The sequence below is a fragment of the Littorina saxatilis genome, linkage group LG6, assembly GCF_037325665.1.
Source record: "Littorina saxatilis isolate snail1 linkage group LG6, US_GU_Lsax_2.0, whole genome shotgun sequence".
Taxonomy (NCBI): Eukaryota; Metazoa; Mollusca; class Gastropoda; order Littorinimorpha; family Littorinidae; genus Littorina; species Littorina saxatilis.
This window is the reverse complement of record NC_090250.1, coordinates 20,899,386-20,917,441: the sequence shown is the minus strand read 5'-3', so window position 1 is coordinate 20,917,441 and position 18,056 is coordinate 20,899,386. Positions and strand designations below refer to the sequence as shown.

Genomic DNA, 18,056 nt, shown 5'->3' with positions numbered 1-18,056 from the left:
TCGGACACCGAGGAGAGTCTGCACACAAAGTTGACTCTGAGAAATAAATCTCTCGCCGAACATGGGGACAAACTCACGCTGACAGCGGCCAACTGGATACAAATCCAGCGCGCTACCGACTGAGCTACATCCCCGCCCTAGACTTTCTATTCAAAAACTTTGTAAATTTACGCCCATTTTAAGACTTTTTTTAAAGACCTGATTTTGTCCGATTTTCGGAGGTCTTGTTTGTTTGTTTGTTTGTTTGTTTATTTGTTGCTTAACGTCCAGCCGACTACGCAGAGCCATATCAGGACGAGGAAGGGGGGGATGAAGGGGGCCACTTGTCAAGCGATTCCTGTTTACAAATGCACTAACCCATTACTTGTGTCCCAGCAGGCTTTAGTAAAACTAAATTAATACCTACTGGAAGATTACCAGTTTCCAGTATGTTAAAATAGGCTTAACCTATCTACTGCTGGACTTACATCAGAACACTAACAGATTAAACTATACATGAATCGCGAGACAAGCGGCAAGAGAAGAGATTTTTGGAAAAAATACAGGTGAATGAGCAAGAAGGCAGAAAAAAGAAAAGAATTCATGAAGAAAAAGAGAGCATGACAGGAAAGAGGAACCAAAAATCTACCTAACAGCAAACTAGAAAGCTCCTGCGGTTCCAAAAACAGGAGGGGCCTTTAATTTCATAACCGCAGTGCCCCACTGCGGGATTCGGAGGTCTTAAAAGGGGAGTTCCACTGTAGTCTGATGCAAAACTAGGATACACAATGCAGGAACACTACTTAAGCTCTGAGTAGACTCTTTTCTGAGCTGTATTGTCACACTGAAACAATGAACATTTGTTATAGATGTACACACTTGATCAATGACACATTTAGCCTGTATTCATCATGTTAAGTACTATTCAGTATTGTCATTATTACTGAACGCCTTTGATAGTTGTCATGATCTGGTAGTACAGTACTGTTAGCTGCCACATAGCTAGTACAAGAATGCTTACTGTATCTCTGATAAGTGGTTTTTTTATCAAATTTTGTGAATACATTCAGGGAAATTTTGCACTTTCCTGGCACAGAAAAGAAGCAAATGTCAACACATCCCTACCTGCAGCACAGCCTTTAGCTCCTCACTTAAAGGTGAATTTGTTCTCACATTTGCAACAAAGCTAAAAGTACCAGCATTGTGTGTAGGGAGAACACACATGCCAAGAGCTACCTCGGTGACACTGCAACTATTTCTGACTAAAACTCAGACAATAAAGCTGTTTTAAGATGCCATTTGTTACAAACAAGAAAAGCATAATCTCGACTCACCTACGACTCATCTTAAGTAATTTCAAAGCTGTAACGTTAAAAAAATTAACAATTGTCCATTTTATGACCAAACTCAACCCCGCTGTGACCTTGTACATTGACAAGGGTCAACCAGACTTGGATCATGTCTGGAGGTCAACAAACCTTTGAAGTGTGTAAAGTTTCAGAGCTCTAGCTTCAAAAACATCTGAGAATTCCTCAACCTGTACGTTTTTTGTTCACGGCCGGCCGGCCGCCACCCAGCCACCCGCCATTCAGACAAACACTGCTCATTGCTGAAACTCGCTGATTACTCAGGTAAGGCAAACAAATTTAATAAGGAAGCATTAGCAGCTCAATCAAAATGGGAACACCCACCCATGAATATGCAATCACTTCATATATTATGAACATACAAAACAACAAATCTGACCAGATTATTTCATTGGAGAACAAATTGCAAAACATGACTAGTAAGTAATTTTACATGGTACTGTACACTGTGCAGGAATTAATATTGTCACAATTTACACAAACATGGCCTATACTTATCCTCCATAGCTCAAGGGAAAATCCAGGAAAAAATGTATAGATAGGTTTGGGTTATAGAGGGGGGTAGATATTATTGAGTTGCCCGAGAAGCACGAAACAGTGGGTACTTTGGAAGGGGAATTGTGGATTTCATCCAATGCATTTTGGAAGACTTGCCAGTAAGCTAACCTGACACATGTACAAGGATAGGCCAAGTGGTCCTAAGAGGACGTAAAAATCAAATAGTCAGTCAGACATAAGGTTCAAGATGAAGTTAAGATTTCTCAGTTGCTGTATTGTGTGGAAGGAATGGGAAACTACACCACAGAAAGAAACAGTAATAATACAGTTTACACTTTTCTTTCTGTGACACTTCTTGTCATTCGCTGTTAGATCGTCAGTCCGGACTACAGGGCGAAACGTGCTGTCCTGTCTGTGAAACAAAACAAATATTATAAAAAAATAAAAATAAAAATAAATAAAACAAGAAGAGCAAACGCTCGATCGAGTCACTTTCGCAGTTCTGAATATTATATGAGGCATCAGATGGACAGGAAGAAATTGGTATTCACAACACAATGAGTCACGTTCACATAAAATTTGAGCCCGGTCACTTTTATAGTTTCCGAGAAAAGCCCAACGTTAAGTTGTGTGTTGCCGAACAGAAAAGGCTAGTTATCTCCCTTGTTTTTCTGATAACGTTCGTAAAAGGCTACAGATGTAAATACTTTGATGTAAAGAATAATCCTACAAAGTTTCAATCACATCCGATGAACTTTGTCAAAGATATAAAATGTCTAATTTTTCCTTTGACGCTGACCTGTGACCTTGAAAAAGGTCAAAGGTCAACGAAACCATCGTTAAAGTGTAGAGGTCATTGGAGGTCACGACTAAACAAAATATGAGCCCGATCGCTTTGATAGTTTCCGAGAAAAGATATAAAATGTCTAATTTTTCCTTTGACGCTGACCTGTGACCTTGAAAAAGGTCAAAGGTCAACGAAACCATCGTTAAAGTGTAGAGGTCATTGGAGGTCACGACTAAACAAAATATGAGCCCGATCGCTTTGATAGTTTCCGAGAAAAGTCCAACGTTAAGGTGGTGTCTACGGACGGCCGGCCGGACGGCCGGCCGGCCGGCCGGACAGACTAACACTGACCGATTACATAGAGTCACTTTTTCTCAAGTGACTCAAAAACTACAAAAAACTGTTGCTGTATTGTGTGGAAGGAATGGGAAACTACACAACAGAAAAAAACCAAAAATAATACAGTAATTTCACTTTTCTTTCTGTGAAACAAAAAAAACAAATAAAAAAAAAACAAAAAAATAAAAAACACCCACAGTAGAATGACATAAAATCTAGTTTTGTTATCTTTAATTTTGTAAATTTCATCTGATTCTACAAGCTTATAATCATAATATGCACAAGCAGGTCACAATATTCCGTCATTGACAGTGTCTGGGAATCTGCCGTTTTATGAAAGCATACAAAACAAACAATACATATAACAAACAAACAATAACAATCAGCAAACTGAAGATAAGCATGTTTCATCAAATTAAGGATTTCCTTTTACAGATCTTCTCTACCGATCTCAATATACTTCAAAACGATGTGTATGGTTATAGTGCAATGGAAGCAGTGTAACTTTGTCGTAAATCCTCAGGTACACCGGTGAAAATGCTGATGCCATCAAAAAGTCTGCAGCGGACATGAATTGTGGTCAGAAAGAATCTTATGTTCACGATTATGACATCAGCAGAATAGTACTCTATCCGCTGCTCCTTACGGCTCTCTGTTCTGCTGTCTTCTATGGTATCAATTTGTTGTCAGAATGCAAATCTCTGTCACAGGACCATCATATCAATGATTTTGATGAAACGCTGAGCCTCTTCTCTTATAGTTATACCATCAATTGGTCAGACCTTTACAGCAAGTGCTTATAAGCCTTGACGCCCAAAAGCTAGGTCTCCCATACAAGATTGTCACATCACGTGTCCAGTAATGCTGTGTCACTCATTGCTCCTTAAACATGTCCCTTCAGATGTTTTCAACATACTTTTCCGTGAACTGTGGTTGTGAAGCAGCTCTCCCATACAGGACTGGGATATTTAACTTAATACAGGTCTATCTGTTTTCCAGTGTCTGTCCTTTTCCACCAAGAGTGCATGAATCACAGCACACCATGAAGACGGAACTGCATGCACCCTCGCCGCCTCATTCAGCCGTACAGGAAAGCTGCCCTTCACAACTACAGCACACTGGAGTCCGAGGTCTTGATGACCAGTTGACCGCTACGTGTGGGTCCGGGGCTGCCACCGGCCCCTCCCCCTCCCTTGGCCCCGCCCCCACCTCCACCCCCATCAGCCCCTCCTCCGTCTCTGTTCCCCCCGTTGTCTTTGGTGGTGCTGGCTGCGGCAGCAGAAGCGGTGGTGGTGTCGGTGTGTGTGATCTGGTTGCTGATGTCCATCATCTTGCCGTAGAGATGACCCAGGTCAACGTCGACACGCGTCAGGGCAAACACACCTGTGGAGCATACAACAGTTGTTGCAAGTCACAAGCATCATGAAGGGACTTGAAGAATCAATATAATCTGTACATGTGCTGTGGAATATATATCCAAAAGAAGCGCACAAAGCTTATTTGGAAGGTTAAAAGTAGAGTTTAGAGTGGCATCTGCGATATGAGGCCACTCTGATGAGAGGATACCTCCCATGAAAGGATCGCTTCTGGAGTCCCTTTGTCTTTTTTCTTAACCAAAATGACAGGCCACCTGCAATGCAGGGACACTTTTAGCTGGTCCCAAGGGTGTCCTTTCATCACAGGTACCACTGTACATTAAAAGGCTCATAGTACAAGATATCCTCTAAACTGACCTGGTTTCTTCTCTGCCAGACTGCAGCTGTAGATGTTGAGCAGAGTGATGACATCATCCTCTGCCGTCATTCCAAAGATGTCATTCTGCCACATAGACCTGCACAACACACACAAAATAAACACAAATTCAACTACACTATGACAGTCAGATTCTAAGATTCTATCCACAGTGAGGACTTGACAGCTATATGCTAAGCAAGAAAGAGTGCCCCTCAGTATTGGTGAATGTAGTAAGTAAAAAAGTCAATTGGTCTGTCGTCCTTGGAGCCCCTCATACCATGGGATGAATGTTATCCATTCTCACTTCAGGTCATTTTCTTCCAGCATGCTACTTTGATACAGACACTGCACCAAGATCAAATAACACAGGGAAGCATTCCCAATGAACATAGTCAGCAGTAAGGGAAGGGGGAAAGTTATGCAGATTCAGTACCATTGTACCCAAGACAATAAGAAATATTGAATTAACAAACGACTTTCCTTCTCAAAACTGCAAGGTCAAGCAATACCAGATTAAACCCTTACACAAAACCTAAAGCCTAAAATTATTTGGGCGAAGTCCACTTCGTGAAGCTGGCTACATGAAAGGTTGGCACTAAACGTTCTGCACAAAGACTTCGCTAAGTCTTCCTGAAGTCCACTTCCGGCTCACTTAAGGACAACTTCAAGAACGTCCAAATCTGTATTGCCTTCAGCTGTGGGTGTGAGGGCAGACATTTTACCAAACTCTGCATCACGAGTCAAACTAACACTGCATTAAACCCACATACAGTACTTACCTGAAGGACATCAAAATCTGTATGCCAGGCCTTCAGTTGCTGGTGTGAGTGCAGATATTTAAACAAATTCACACCCATCACACCCACATACTAACCTGAAGGACCTCAGAATCTGTATAGCCTTCAGCTGTTGGTGCGAGTGCAGGTATTCTGTGAGGCTGGCCACTGCCTCCTCCTTGGTGACAGCCTTGCTACTGTCCACGTTGAACGGCGACGCTTGGCCCGACTCCAGTTCTGTCAGGGCTTGGCACAGCTCCTGTCGTGTGGCAGTCACCTGGCTTGACATGTCTGTCACCTTACAACGACACATGTACATGGATGCAGAGTTTTGAACATTCAGGAGTGAGGACGCATCAACACGCAGGCACAAATGTATATAGATAGGCAGACAGAAAAGGACGACACACACACATAGGTACACATTTATGCATGTACACATGCCTGCTCATTCAAATACATGCACTCACACAAACACACACAATGCTCACAGATACACCAACACAGACACAGACAATGCACACACACGCACACACACACATACAATGCACACACACAATACACACACACAGGCACATACAATGCACACACACACACACTGCACACACACACACACACACACACACAATGCACACACACACACACTGCACACACACACACACACACACACACACACACACACACAATGTTCAATCAATCTTGTCCACACATGCACAGCCATACTAGCTGTATCCCATGGAATGACACAGTCAGCAACAAAATAAAAGTAGCTTAAATGTCACAGACACAAAGACCGTACAACTTCAGGAATAAACTTCACACCCGCCAACACTCATGTTGTTACTCTCCAAAGAGAAAATTAAACTGGCTTACATTGGGTAGGGCGGTGACAGAATGGAAGAAAACTTCCAGCAGTTTGAGGTAGGACTCAAAGAGCAGCACCAGTTGGAAGACCAGTTTGTACAGTCTGCGACACACGTCCAGCTTCTGCACATGTAAAAATCAACATCCACTGTCACAAATTAGTCTTGTCTCTCAGCACCAAGAGTTTTGCTTCCTACACACAGAGATACAGTGGAACCCCCATTTTAAGACACCTCCCAACCACCCCCACATTACAGATTTCACCCCTTTTAAGACACCTCCCAACCACCCCCACATTACAGATTTCACCCCCTTTTAAGACACCTCCCAACCACCCCCACATTACAGATTTCACCCCTTTTAAGACACCTCCCAACCACCCCCACATTACAGATTTCACCCCTTTTAAGACACCTCCCAACCACCCCCACATTACAGATTTCACCCCCTTTTAAGACACCTCCCAACCACCCCCACATTACAGATTTCACCCCCTTTTAAGACACCTCCCAACCACCCCCACATTACAGATTTCACCCCCTTTTAAGACACCTCCCAACCACCCCCACATTACAGATTTCACCCCTTTTAAGACACCTCCCAACCACCCCCACATTACAGATTTCACCCCCTTTTAAGACACCTCCCAACCACCCCCACATTACAGATTTCACCCCCTTTTAAGACACCTCCCAACCACCCCCACATTACAGATTTCACCCCTTTTAAGACACCTCCCAACCACCCCCACATTACAGATTTCACCCCTTTTAAGACACCTCCCAACCACCCCCACATTACAGATTTCACCCCCTTTTAAGACACCTCCCAACCACCCCCACATTACAGATTTCACCCCTTTTAAGACACCTCCCAACCACCCCCACATTACAGATTTCAGCCCCTTTTAAGACCTTGATAATCAGTTTTCCTGTTCAAAATTTCTACAAATGTACCACCATTTTCAGACTCCCTCCTTTTAAAGACCGTATTTTCTATAGGGCAGGAAAGATGAGCAACTTATTGTCATTGTTTTGCAAGTCAAACACTATCTGAAAGATTATACCATAACGACTAAAGGAAAGAGAGAGAGAGAGAGAGAGAGAGAGAGAGAGAGAGAGAGAGAGAGAGAGAGAGAGAGAGAGAGAGAGAGAGAGAGAGAGAGAGAGAGAGAGAGAGAGAGAGAGAGAGAGAGAGAGAGAGAGAGAGAGAGAGAGAGAATGGTTGACATGTGGGATTCATGACGCCACACATAGGATCCCGTGACACACTTGCAACATATGATTCCTGACATGTGTCACACAACCAGACCTGTTTACCCCCATAAGTGTTTTGGAGTAATGCTCAGCCCCAAAAATAGTAATCCTGGCACAAAAATAGTAATCATCCAGCATTCGTCGCCAATTACAACGCACGTGACAACTGTGTCTGCGAAACGCAATCATGCACATAATATCCATCATTCACAAACAAAACACATCAGTCAGTTTTTGTAGTCATCATAATTTCGAAGAAGATCACATCAAAAGCACATGCATCACTGATTCTTTTTCTTTTGCTCGTAGTAGGCCTTTTTCAGTGTGTCAAGCGCTTCTCTACTGTACTTGCGCTTGCCGAATGAGTGAGGGCGAGACTTCACCACTAGAATAAGGCTCTCCAGCGTCTCATCAGACAGACATGATCTCTGGTCAGTGCTGTGCTTTTTCAACCCATTTTGCCATTGAAAAAACCAATGCCAAACATGTGAATTAATAAAAATAATAATAAAAAAAAAATTTTATTACACTTTTTTTAACTTTTTTTTTTTCAATGAAAATTGTAGTCTTGACACGGATAGCGGAATGGCGTATTTTTTGCAGAAAATCGTAATAAATTACGCCAAAATCGTAAGGGTAAACAGGTCTGCACAACTGACCTGGTCATCAGCCAGCAGCGTGATGGTCCCTCCATCCCCAAGGGACTGTTGTTTGATGGTGGATTTCAAACTCTCCAGGCTCTGCACAAACACAATACACGTTTTGCAATTGACTTGACCTCAATGAAATGCACACAAAATCTACCATCACAACATACACGTTCATTATGGTTTTCTTTTGTAAGTCCTAAAAAAAGCTGAGTCGTAAATCAGTGCATCATCTACAGGTCCTAAGAGGATAAGATCTACTAAAGAAGTCTCATACGAGTATTGAATCCAAAGTCTATAAATCAAATATCCTGTTTCACAGCACCAAAATTTACAGATTCCTTACAATTGAATCAAATTACACGTCATTGTTTCACTGAGGGGAGGGGAGGGGAAGGGGGGGGGGGGGGGGGGGGGAGCTGCTGTACATGGTCAAATAGGCTATTAAGAATTCTTCTTTAACATGGAAACACACATAAGTAGTCAGTGTTGTTCCCAGCCTCAGAGGACAAAAGGTCAGTTGGACCTGGGTTGAAAATATGAATATATCCAAATGTCTTAGCTTTGTCTGCTTTGTAGACAAATTGATGTCCAGAAGACATCCTACGAAGACCTACATGTCAAAACTATCAGACGGTCGACCCACAAGGGGTCAGACCAATGCGTCAGATCACTAAAGCTTGCGTCGATGAACCAAGACCGAGGCCTGGGATCAACACTGTGAAGTCTGTCCTGCACTCACCTGTTCAGCTTGGTCTTTGCGCATGCTGTAGGTTTCCACGCACTCCTGTATCTCCAGCACACAGAACCTGTGGCGCTCCAACACCTTGCCTCCTGTCAACTGTCCAATGGAACAAAATACAAAACGTTAAAAAGCGTGGTGCCAGCATATTTATGTATAAGCTGGCCTATCATAAATCTGTTTTTATCCAAGAAACGGGGGATTGGAGAGAGAGCGAGAGTAAGAGAGAAAGAGAGAGAGAGAGAGAGAGAGAGAGAGAGAGAGAGAGAGAGAGAGAGAGAGAGAGAGAGAGAGAGAGAGAGAATGTGTGTGCGTGCATGTGCGTGTGTGTGTGTGTGCGTGCGTGCATGTTTGTATGCTTTCTTTATTTGGTGTTTAACGTTGTTTTCAACCGTTCAAGGTTATAATGTTTGTATGCATCTGTGCATACATTAACACATGCATGTGCTCAGTGTGTGTGTCTGCACATACATTTATGCATATCCACGGGTGTGTCTGTGAGGGTTGTTGTAAAAGTACTCACAATGTCAGGCTCCAGATAGATGTAGGGGCACTCCATCTGCTTGTGAATGAGGTCAAGCACCTGTAGTACGTTCCGTTAAGGACAATAAGTCACAAAGTACACATCAGACACAAACAAGCAAACAAAAGTACACAAGACACGCAAAAATACAGACTTTGTTTCTGAGGGTAACGTCACCAATACCAATACCAAAAATGGTCTACTGTGACATGTTTTATTGTTTGGTTACCAACACTCAATTAATCACCAAGTGTGTCACACACAAACACAAACTTGAGTACACATTAAGACATGAAAATACAGAATATATTTCTGCATATATGGTCTATTTTTAAGTTTTAGCGTTTGGTTACAGACACTTAATCACGAAGTGTATCAGACACAGTCACACAAACTACAGTACTCAAGGCACATGAAAATATCACAGAGGAGATTATATTTTTTAACATACGCTGACTATCTACATAGCTCGAGCTCAACATAGCTAAGAAGAACTCCACAGGCAGATAACTGATGAGCTAAGTGTGTGTTAAAGGATATGAAACTGAGAAGCGATGGCCTTGAGACTCTCTGTTTTGGACAGGTAATAGTACGCCTCCTTGGTCATCACTGTCAGACGCTTGCGAAATTCCTGAAACAAAACATTGCAGTTATTACTGCACTGCCTGTCTAAATGAGTCGCCATGTGCACACTCTAAAAATGTAAATGAAAGAAATGCTCTGAATACAAGTGAAGAATTTAGTATTTTGTGCACTCTAAAAATCTAAATGAAAGAAATGCGCCATCTCTGCATACAAGTCAAGAATTTGGTATGTATATATGTTGACCAGAAGAAAACTGGCTTTCTTGGGAGTTTTAAGCAACCCAAAATCTTTTGTATATCACAGATGCAACCTGCCTAGCTCTTGGGGGCTCAGGCACTTGTAAGGTATGGTAATTAGCATGTGCAATCAAACAAACATTCAACTGGATTACGAAACAAACAACAGAAACTTCCACAGATCTTCCACTCACCCTGTACAGCCTGGGGAAGACCTGGCAGGTGCGGATGGCGTGCTGGACAGAGGCCTCGGCCATGACCTTGGCGACGTGCGCCTTCCACACCTCCTCGACCTCGTCGCCCTGCAGACAGAGGCAGAGGGCCCACGACTGGCCCAGAAGCCCCGTCCCCGTCATGCTGGTGTTCAGCTCGCTGTTGTCCGGTTCGCTGGGATTCGAGTACAGGCTGTGCCTGTAACAAAACAAGTTGAATATACAATGTTATTTCATTTTTGAACTGAAAACAAATTCCCAAACTTGGGAAATAGAATATTCTGTATTCTGTATTCTACAACTGTATGGGTTGTAAAAAAGAGTGAATACTCTTGGTTTTAGTGAGTCAAACTTTCCCAAGTGGATTTATAGGCCAGTCATTAGCAAGGGGTGTGTCTGCAACATGTGGAGCTTGAAAGCTTGCCTCACTAAAAGTAAGAGTATTCACTCTTTCACAAGCCATACAAACCTGACAGTTATTGCTGGAGTTTGTCTTTTTTTTCTAACATTTGTTCCTTGTTTGTTGTTGCTGCAGTGTTGTCATTTCCTAATAGAAGACATACAGAAGTGTAGGGCCCAAATTTTACAGCGTTCATAATTTTGCTTACTGTTATTTAATCAGACCATTTTTATTCCCACCACAGGGACGGCAGAACGTAGTCCTCAGAGACAGGGAAAAAACCAACTTTGAGTGACTCACGTGGAGGCTGTTAAGGGACTGGAGCGGCGTCTCTCCAGTGTTGGGTTCTGAACAACGATGGCACTGGATGCTGCCATCCCGTCGTGAGGAACCTCCTGACTGTCATCCACCGAACTCTGCGACTGCAAAGAAAAGGTTAACTGTAGAAAAAAGGCTTTAGTAAAGCAAGTAACACTTACTTATTCCTACACAAATACAACAAACCTAGCAAAAAATACTTTTACTTCCTTTATGAATTTGTTAACATAAGAAAGATCCCTCTGACACGTCTCCCCTCCGCGTTGCTAGGACTGTCGCCAGGAGATATGATCTTTAACATTACCTCATCATCGGAAGAATCTTCCTTGTTGCTAGGGCTGTCGCCAGGAGAGATGGGGATCTCCGTCAAGCTGGGGGAGCCAATCAGCTTCAAGTCGGGCACGGAGCCGAAGTTTCTCCGGCGGCTGGAGGTGGGCGGAGAGTCCTCCAGATTGAGAGATTGGCGGCGGTCGACCAGCTGAGAGAAGAAGTCCTCGTTCTGCAAGAGACCAAACTGATGTGCAATCCTCAGTACAGTAGAATCCCCCTTGAAACCCCCCCCCCCCCCCCAATTTAAGTCTTCCTCCTTTTTCAGACCCTGTTTTCTCAGACTTTCTATTCATGACTTTTAATTTATCCCTAATTTAAGACTCCCTCCTTTTTAAGACCTGATTTTGTCAGATTTGTGGAGGTCTTAAAAGGAGGGTTCCACTGTACTCCATGATGGCAGTAAAAGTGGAATCTTTTAGACAGTAATTGGAGGAATAAATTTTTCGGAATTAACTCTGTTGGGTTTGTATGGCTTGTGGAAGAGTGAATACTCTTGCTTTTATTGAGTCAAACTTTCCCCAGGCCAGTCACTAGCGAGGGGTGTGTCTGAAACACGTGCGCCAGGAGCAAGTGTGGAAAGCTTGCCTCATTAAAAGCAAGGGTATTCACTCTTTCACAACCCATACAAACCTGACAGACTTATTTCCAGAGTTGGTCAATTTTGAAAGGGTGTTTGTTTGTTTGTTTGTTTGTTTGTTTGTTTGCTAAACGCCCAGCCGACCACAAAGGGCCATATCAGGGCGGTGCTGCTTTGACATATAACGTGCGCCACACACAAGACAGAAGTCGCAGCACAGGCTTCATGTCTCACCCAGTCACATTATTCTGACACCGGACCAACCAGTCCTAACACTAACCCCATAATGCCAGACGCCAGGCGGAGCAGCCACTAGATTGCCAATTTTAAAGTCTTAGGTATGACCCGGCCGGGGTTCGAACCCACGACCTCCCGATCACGGGGCGGACAGTCACATCACCACTAGACCAACCGTGCCGGTTTTTGAAAGGGTGGTGAGTGTATAAAAGTATAAGTGTTCCTAAAGATCCAATATACACTGAAATTGTTAATGTGTTATACAACTGCAGCTGGTTCATGGAGCATGAGTGAAGTAAGGTTTATCAAGGGTTTCAGTAACTGACAGAAAAATCTTCATTCAGGTGCATGTGTGTCATTTCTGTCATACAGACATTTGCACTAATATTAAATAGTAAGCTGATATTCACATGTATGTCTATCTCACAGGTCTATACCTTCTAATGTGAACAGAAAAACAGAACTGAAAGAGAATTATCAAGATTAACATGAAAAAGAGTCAATCTGAGAGCGTACAACAACTAGGGAAATGTAAAAAATGATGGGGAGTTAACAACAGACCAACGGACTGTTTGACTGAGAGTCAGAAAGACATACAGACAGACAGGCAGACTGACAAATTATACAGTTATTTGGAACATATAAAACCCTCTAAACTCACTATATTAAATGCTAGTTTTTAAGGTAACACTTAAAGTCAAAATCTGTCTCTTCAATAAAACACCAAAGTTCAAACACCAAATCAGCTGCATTTTTGTTAGTTTATGATTTCAACAAATATTTACTTTCTCCTTTCCCCCTCAACCAGAAAATCCTCTAAGCCGTCATCCAATGATGTGTGACAAATCGGCATGCCCTTTAACCCTCTACAGGATTGATCATCACAAATGATTGTTAGATGACTTCTGAAATGAAAGGGTTAAGGAGAGAAAGATGGAAAAGCACAGGGTGATGAATTGTGTAAAACAATTTCATGATCATGCGCTCAAAATGACAAACCCAGTGGACAGTCTGAACGATAAATTAATTAACTACTGTAAGAAGGTAGTTATGTCTGCTTCTGTTTCATCTACAAAAATGTCTTTTGCTGGTGTAAATCAAAGCCCTTTCAGAAGGTACGGGTAGAACAGTGGTACCTGTGATGAAAGGACACCCTGGGGACCGGCTAAAAGTGTCCCTTCACTGCAGGTGGGCTGTATTGACAGGTATGTATCCTACAGGCTGTATCCTTTATTGGGGGTGTCCTCTCATTGGAGGGGCCACACATGGCAGGTACCACTGTGCATACAGCATTTCAGATATATTGTATTGCATCACCAGGTAATGTCCCTAATAGCTTGAGAGGCATAATACACCCTAAAGGTAAAGCTAAATCATTAGTCTGGTTATTTTAAAGCTACAACGGACCCTATATTTCAAACATCAGCAGTAAGCAGGCCAGAATCAAGTATTTAAAGCAATTTTACAGACAAGATTAGTACACCAATAAACAAAACAAAAACGAATCTTTTTGAAGCACACTTAACAATTATGAAGTAAAATGAAAGTTGAGGAACATATTTGCTCTCGAATCTAACGCAAGCTAGTTGACTGAGGAGGAAAATAGGATGTTAAGTGACACACATAGAACTGGGGAAAAGAAGCCAGTGATAAACCAGTGCCACCAAAGGAAAAACATTTCATAGCGTGAGGATGGGGGTAGTATTTTTTCCCTGCAAACCAATTCTGGTAACGTGATGCAGAAAAAAAAAGAAAAAAAAATTGTCGGGCTGAATAACAAAATTTGTTAGATGAGGTGAATAGTGTTTAAATACACAACAGGAGTATTTACAACCATTCACATGAGTATAAATACAATGACATGTTGGTTCTCTTCAATGATAAAGTACATGTACAATGTACAACCAATGGCAGGCTAGGCTGGCACAATGAGCGCTTCTGGGGTGATAATGCGAGACAACTCCTGAGATCTTGCCGCGAGGTGGCGCCAGTTACCAGCCGAAAGAAAGAAGGGGCATAACCTCACCAGAACCGACCATTGTCTGTTTACCGTATAAAATGCACGACTTACACATGAACTGTTACCAAACCGATATGCTATTTGCAAGTTTTTGTCCCTTTTTTATGTGATCTTGCCGCGAGGTGGCGCCAGTTACCAGCCGAAAGAAAGAGGGGGCATAACCTCACCAGAACTGCCCATTAGGGGAACACTACAAATTATGAAACAAATTTCCGAACCTCTGTGCTGACAGGCTATATGGGTGAACGGGTTTTAAGTACAGACTAGCCACCCCCCACCCCCCTTTTTGTTGTTGTTAAGATCCCTGGATTGAAGACTCCCTCCCTTTTCAGACACTGTTTTCTCAGATTTTCTTTTCATAACCTGCATAAATGTACCCCCATTTCAAGACTACCTTCTTTTAAAGACTTGATTTTCACAGATTGGTTGAGGTCATAAAAGGGGGGTTACGCTGTACTTATTGATTTGAAGTCTTTTATCTCGAGTCTTTTGAAAAAAAACCCCACTTTTCTGCATTTTCACCCCTCCTTTTTGGGGGCATAAATCTGTGGATTGCAAGTGCAAACTAAACTACTTTCTTACAGCACATGGGCTGCCACTTTCTATTCTGGGAATAAAATCACAAATAAAGCATGAGTTAGTCCAAAAAAGCTGTAAAATAAGATGTTAAGGATGCAGTTTAAAAAATTGTTTGATTCATTTATGTTGCACAACGCTTCCTTACTGCATAATACTATCTCATTCACAAGATTAGGAATGAGAAAACAACCTTTACATTTAAAATTTTGTTTTCTTTCTTGCAAACTTTTCTTGTAAAAACAGCACCCTCAACACTCCAATGAAGGGAGCTAATAGTCTTGAATTTTTTGTTAATGCCTTTTGATGCCGGTTTACCATTTACATTTTTTTTCTATTTCTTGCAAACTTTTCTTGTAAAAACAGCGCCCTCAACCCGTCAATGAAGGGAGCTAATGTCTTGAATTTTTTGTTAATGCCTTTTGATGCCGGTTTACCATTTACATTTTTTTTTCTTGCTTGCAAACTTTTCTCGTAAAAACAGCGTCCTCAACCCGCCAATGAATGGTCTCGATTTTTGTTCTTAATGCCTTTTGATGGGGTTTCAAAACGGTACTTCTTGCTAAAAGGCGATTCATCAAAAAGTCAATTCTCCATAACAATTGTTGTCCAATGCTTAACGTGGTTGTTTGAGTACTCTATTGGTTGTTTATCTTGTGCCAGAGGGACACACAGTGAAAGTTAACACAGCATCCAGATGAAGAAGGGTTAGATGTTGACATGATACACCCTAGTGGTTAAAAAAACCAAACACACGATAATATGTGTACGTCTGCATGTACGTTTTGATCCACACGCTTACATAACAGCCAACTACAAATAACACTCATACCACGAGAACATTAGACACTGATGCAAAATGAATTAGCCACAAATGATTCATACATAAATAGCAGTTTACTGAGAAAACATTCATAAGCTGCCTGGGAAAAAGATGGGTGCACATGGGGCGGATTGGTAATAAGTAATTCAGCACAATCAGCAAAGAGCTACAAAATGATATGGGTGTTCTGCACAATCTGATTTGCATAATTGTACAACGGACCAGGAAGAAGTTTCTTATTTCAAATATTTGCAGACCTACAACCTTTTTGAGCTTTGTAACTGCTTCATCACCTGAGCACGAATATAAGATGGCAGCCGGAAATCAGTTTGTGAATGCATTTGCACTAAAGTTCTGAAATGCTTAAGCAGCCTGTTATTAAGGTTTTGCAGCAGGCAAGCGACACTGTTATTTTGTCAAAACACGAACAACAGCTCAGTGCATTGGAAACAGAAACACATTAGAAATACTCAGCATGGTCAATTTTGTGCAGATATTATCAGATTCCAACACAAGCTCAGAAACTGGTGTCATTCAAAATCAATCAAGGCTGTTAAAATGGCATGAACCATAATGATTCTACCTATCCCTGGGCCGTTCTAGAATCGTACAAACTCAGACACTGTGCAGAAGACAGCTCTACAACAATCAAAATGATGCAAGATTTGCCCGCGGCAAACACAGGGCAAGGGTTCATTCCATGCAGTTTGACACCAAGCCATGGCTACATCCCTGTCAACCTGCCAAAGATACACAGTTCGCGGTAACCTACCAACGTCCACGTGGAAGTCTGCGGAAACAACGATTACATTGTGTAGAAATCAATCACACCTGAACGAGTACTTTATATTATTTATTATCATTGCTATGCAAACTTTCATCGTAAAAAAGGTTTAATTATTGAAAAAAAGTGTCATTATGGACACATGTTTATTTGAAGGTTCTCAGCCGAGAGAAAGAAACCAACAAGCACAATGAGACTGGAAATGTGTGCCATTTACAAGTATACTGCTGGTCATGCAGTAAAAGTGTTAAACACGAAGTATTTCACTCTCATTCTCATTCTCCACCACTTGAATATATCATGCAACTTTTCTTAATGACAGGCTATCACATTGTTTTGTCTATGACTGCCAGGATTTCTAATCTAAGAAAAAAGGATGAAAACATTTCAGACCTGAAGCTGAACTTGAATTTAACAGTTTTAAAAATTGCTGAAAATTCAAACCCTGAACCTATCTTGTACCCTCCCTTATTTTTACAACTGGTTTACTCAAGCTAAATAATCCCATAAGCGTGAATTTTACAACTGGTTTACTCAAGCTAAATAATCCCATAAGCGTGAAAAAAGAATAAACAGAGAAAAGAAAAGACAAAAAGGAGAGAGAAAAAAATCCTGAAAATCTCATTTCGATCATTTAAATACTTAGAAATAGCATATGTACTTTAGCAAATTTTGTACATCTTTACACAAAATAAAATAAAATAAATAACAAGTCGCGTAAGGCGAAATTACTACATTTAGTCAAGCTGTGGAACGCACAGAATGAAACTGAACGCTCTGCATTTTTTCACAATGACCGTAGTCCGCCGCAAAACGCAGTGAAACTGATGAGCCTGTTTAGCGCGGTAGTGGTTTCGCTGTGCTGCATAGCACGCTTTTCTGTACCTCTCTTCGTTTTAACTTTCTGAGCGTGTTTTTAATCAAAACATATCATATCTATATGCTTTTGGAATCAGGATTTGACAAGGAATAAGATAGAATTGTTTTTAAATCGATTTTGGAAATTTGATTTTAATCATAATTTTTATATTTTTAATTTTCAGAGCTTGTTTTTAATCCGAATATAACATATTTATATGTTTTTGGAATCAGAAAATCATGAAGAATAAGATGAACGTAGTTTTGGATCGTTTTATAAAAAAACCCATTTAATTACAATTTTCAGATTTTTAATGACCAAAGTCATTAATTAATTTTTAAGCCACCAAGCTGAAATGCAATACCGAAGTTTGGCCTTCTTCGAAGATTGCTTTGCCAAAATTTCAATCAATTTGATTGAAAAATGAGGGTGTGACAGTGCCGCCTAAACTTTTACAAAAAGCCGGATATGACGTCATCAAAGACATTTATCCAAAAAATGAAAAAAACGTCTGAGGATATCATACCCAGGAACTCTCATGTAAAATTTCATAAAGATTGGTCCAGTAGTTTACTCTGAATCGCTCT

The 18,056-nt window shown here is 41.4% G+C and overlaps 1 protein-coding gene across 3 annotated transcripts in view; it reads right to left on the bottom strand.

Moving 5' to 3' along the window:
- Positions 1–1,051: 1,051 nt before the first annotated feature.
- The window catches only part of LOC138968733 (protein furry-like), a 98,426-nt gene continuing 81,421 nt past the window's right edge, over positions 1,052–18,056 (bottom strand). For 2 of the 3 annotated variants that reach the window (XM_070341365.1, XM_070341367.1), the window contains 12 exons: positions 16,599–16,616; positions 11,568–11,762; positions 11,246–11,367; positions 10,528–10,744; positions 10,054–10,143; positions 9,513–9,578; positions 8,990–9,088; positions 8,260–8,340; positions 6,354–6,467; positions 5,579–5,778; positions 4,704–4,801; positions 1,052–4,353 (listed from right to left, as the gene is read on the bottom strand). In XM_070341365.1, coding sequence (XP_070197466.1) covers positions 4,079–4,353; positions 4,704–4,801; positions 5,579–5,778; positions 6,354–6,467; positions 8,260–8,340; positions 8,990–9,088; positions 9,513–9,578; positions 10,054–10,143; positions 10,528–10,744; positions 11,246–11,367; positions 11,568–11,762; positions 16,599–16,616 — 1,575 coding nt within the window. In that variant the 3' untranslated portion in view covers positions 1,052–4,078. The remainder of the gene's footprint in view (positions 4,354–4,703; positions 4,802–5,578; positions 5,779–6,353; positions 6,468–8,259; positions 8,341–8,989; positions 9,089–9,512; positions 9,579–10,053; positions 10,144–10,527; positions 10,745–11,245; positions 11,368–11,567; positions 11,763–16,598; positions 16,617–18,056) is intronic. The other variant, XM_070341366.1, reaches the window with a different exon arrangement.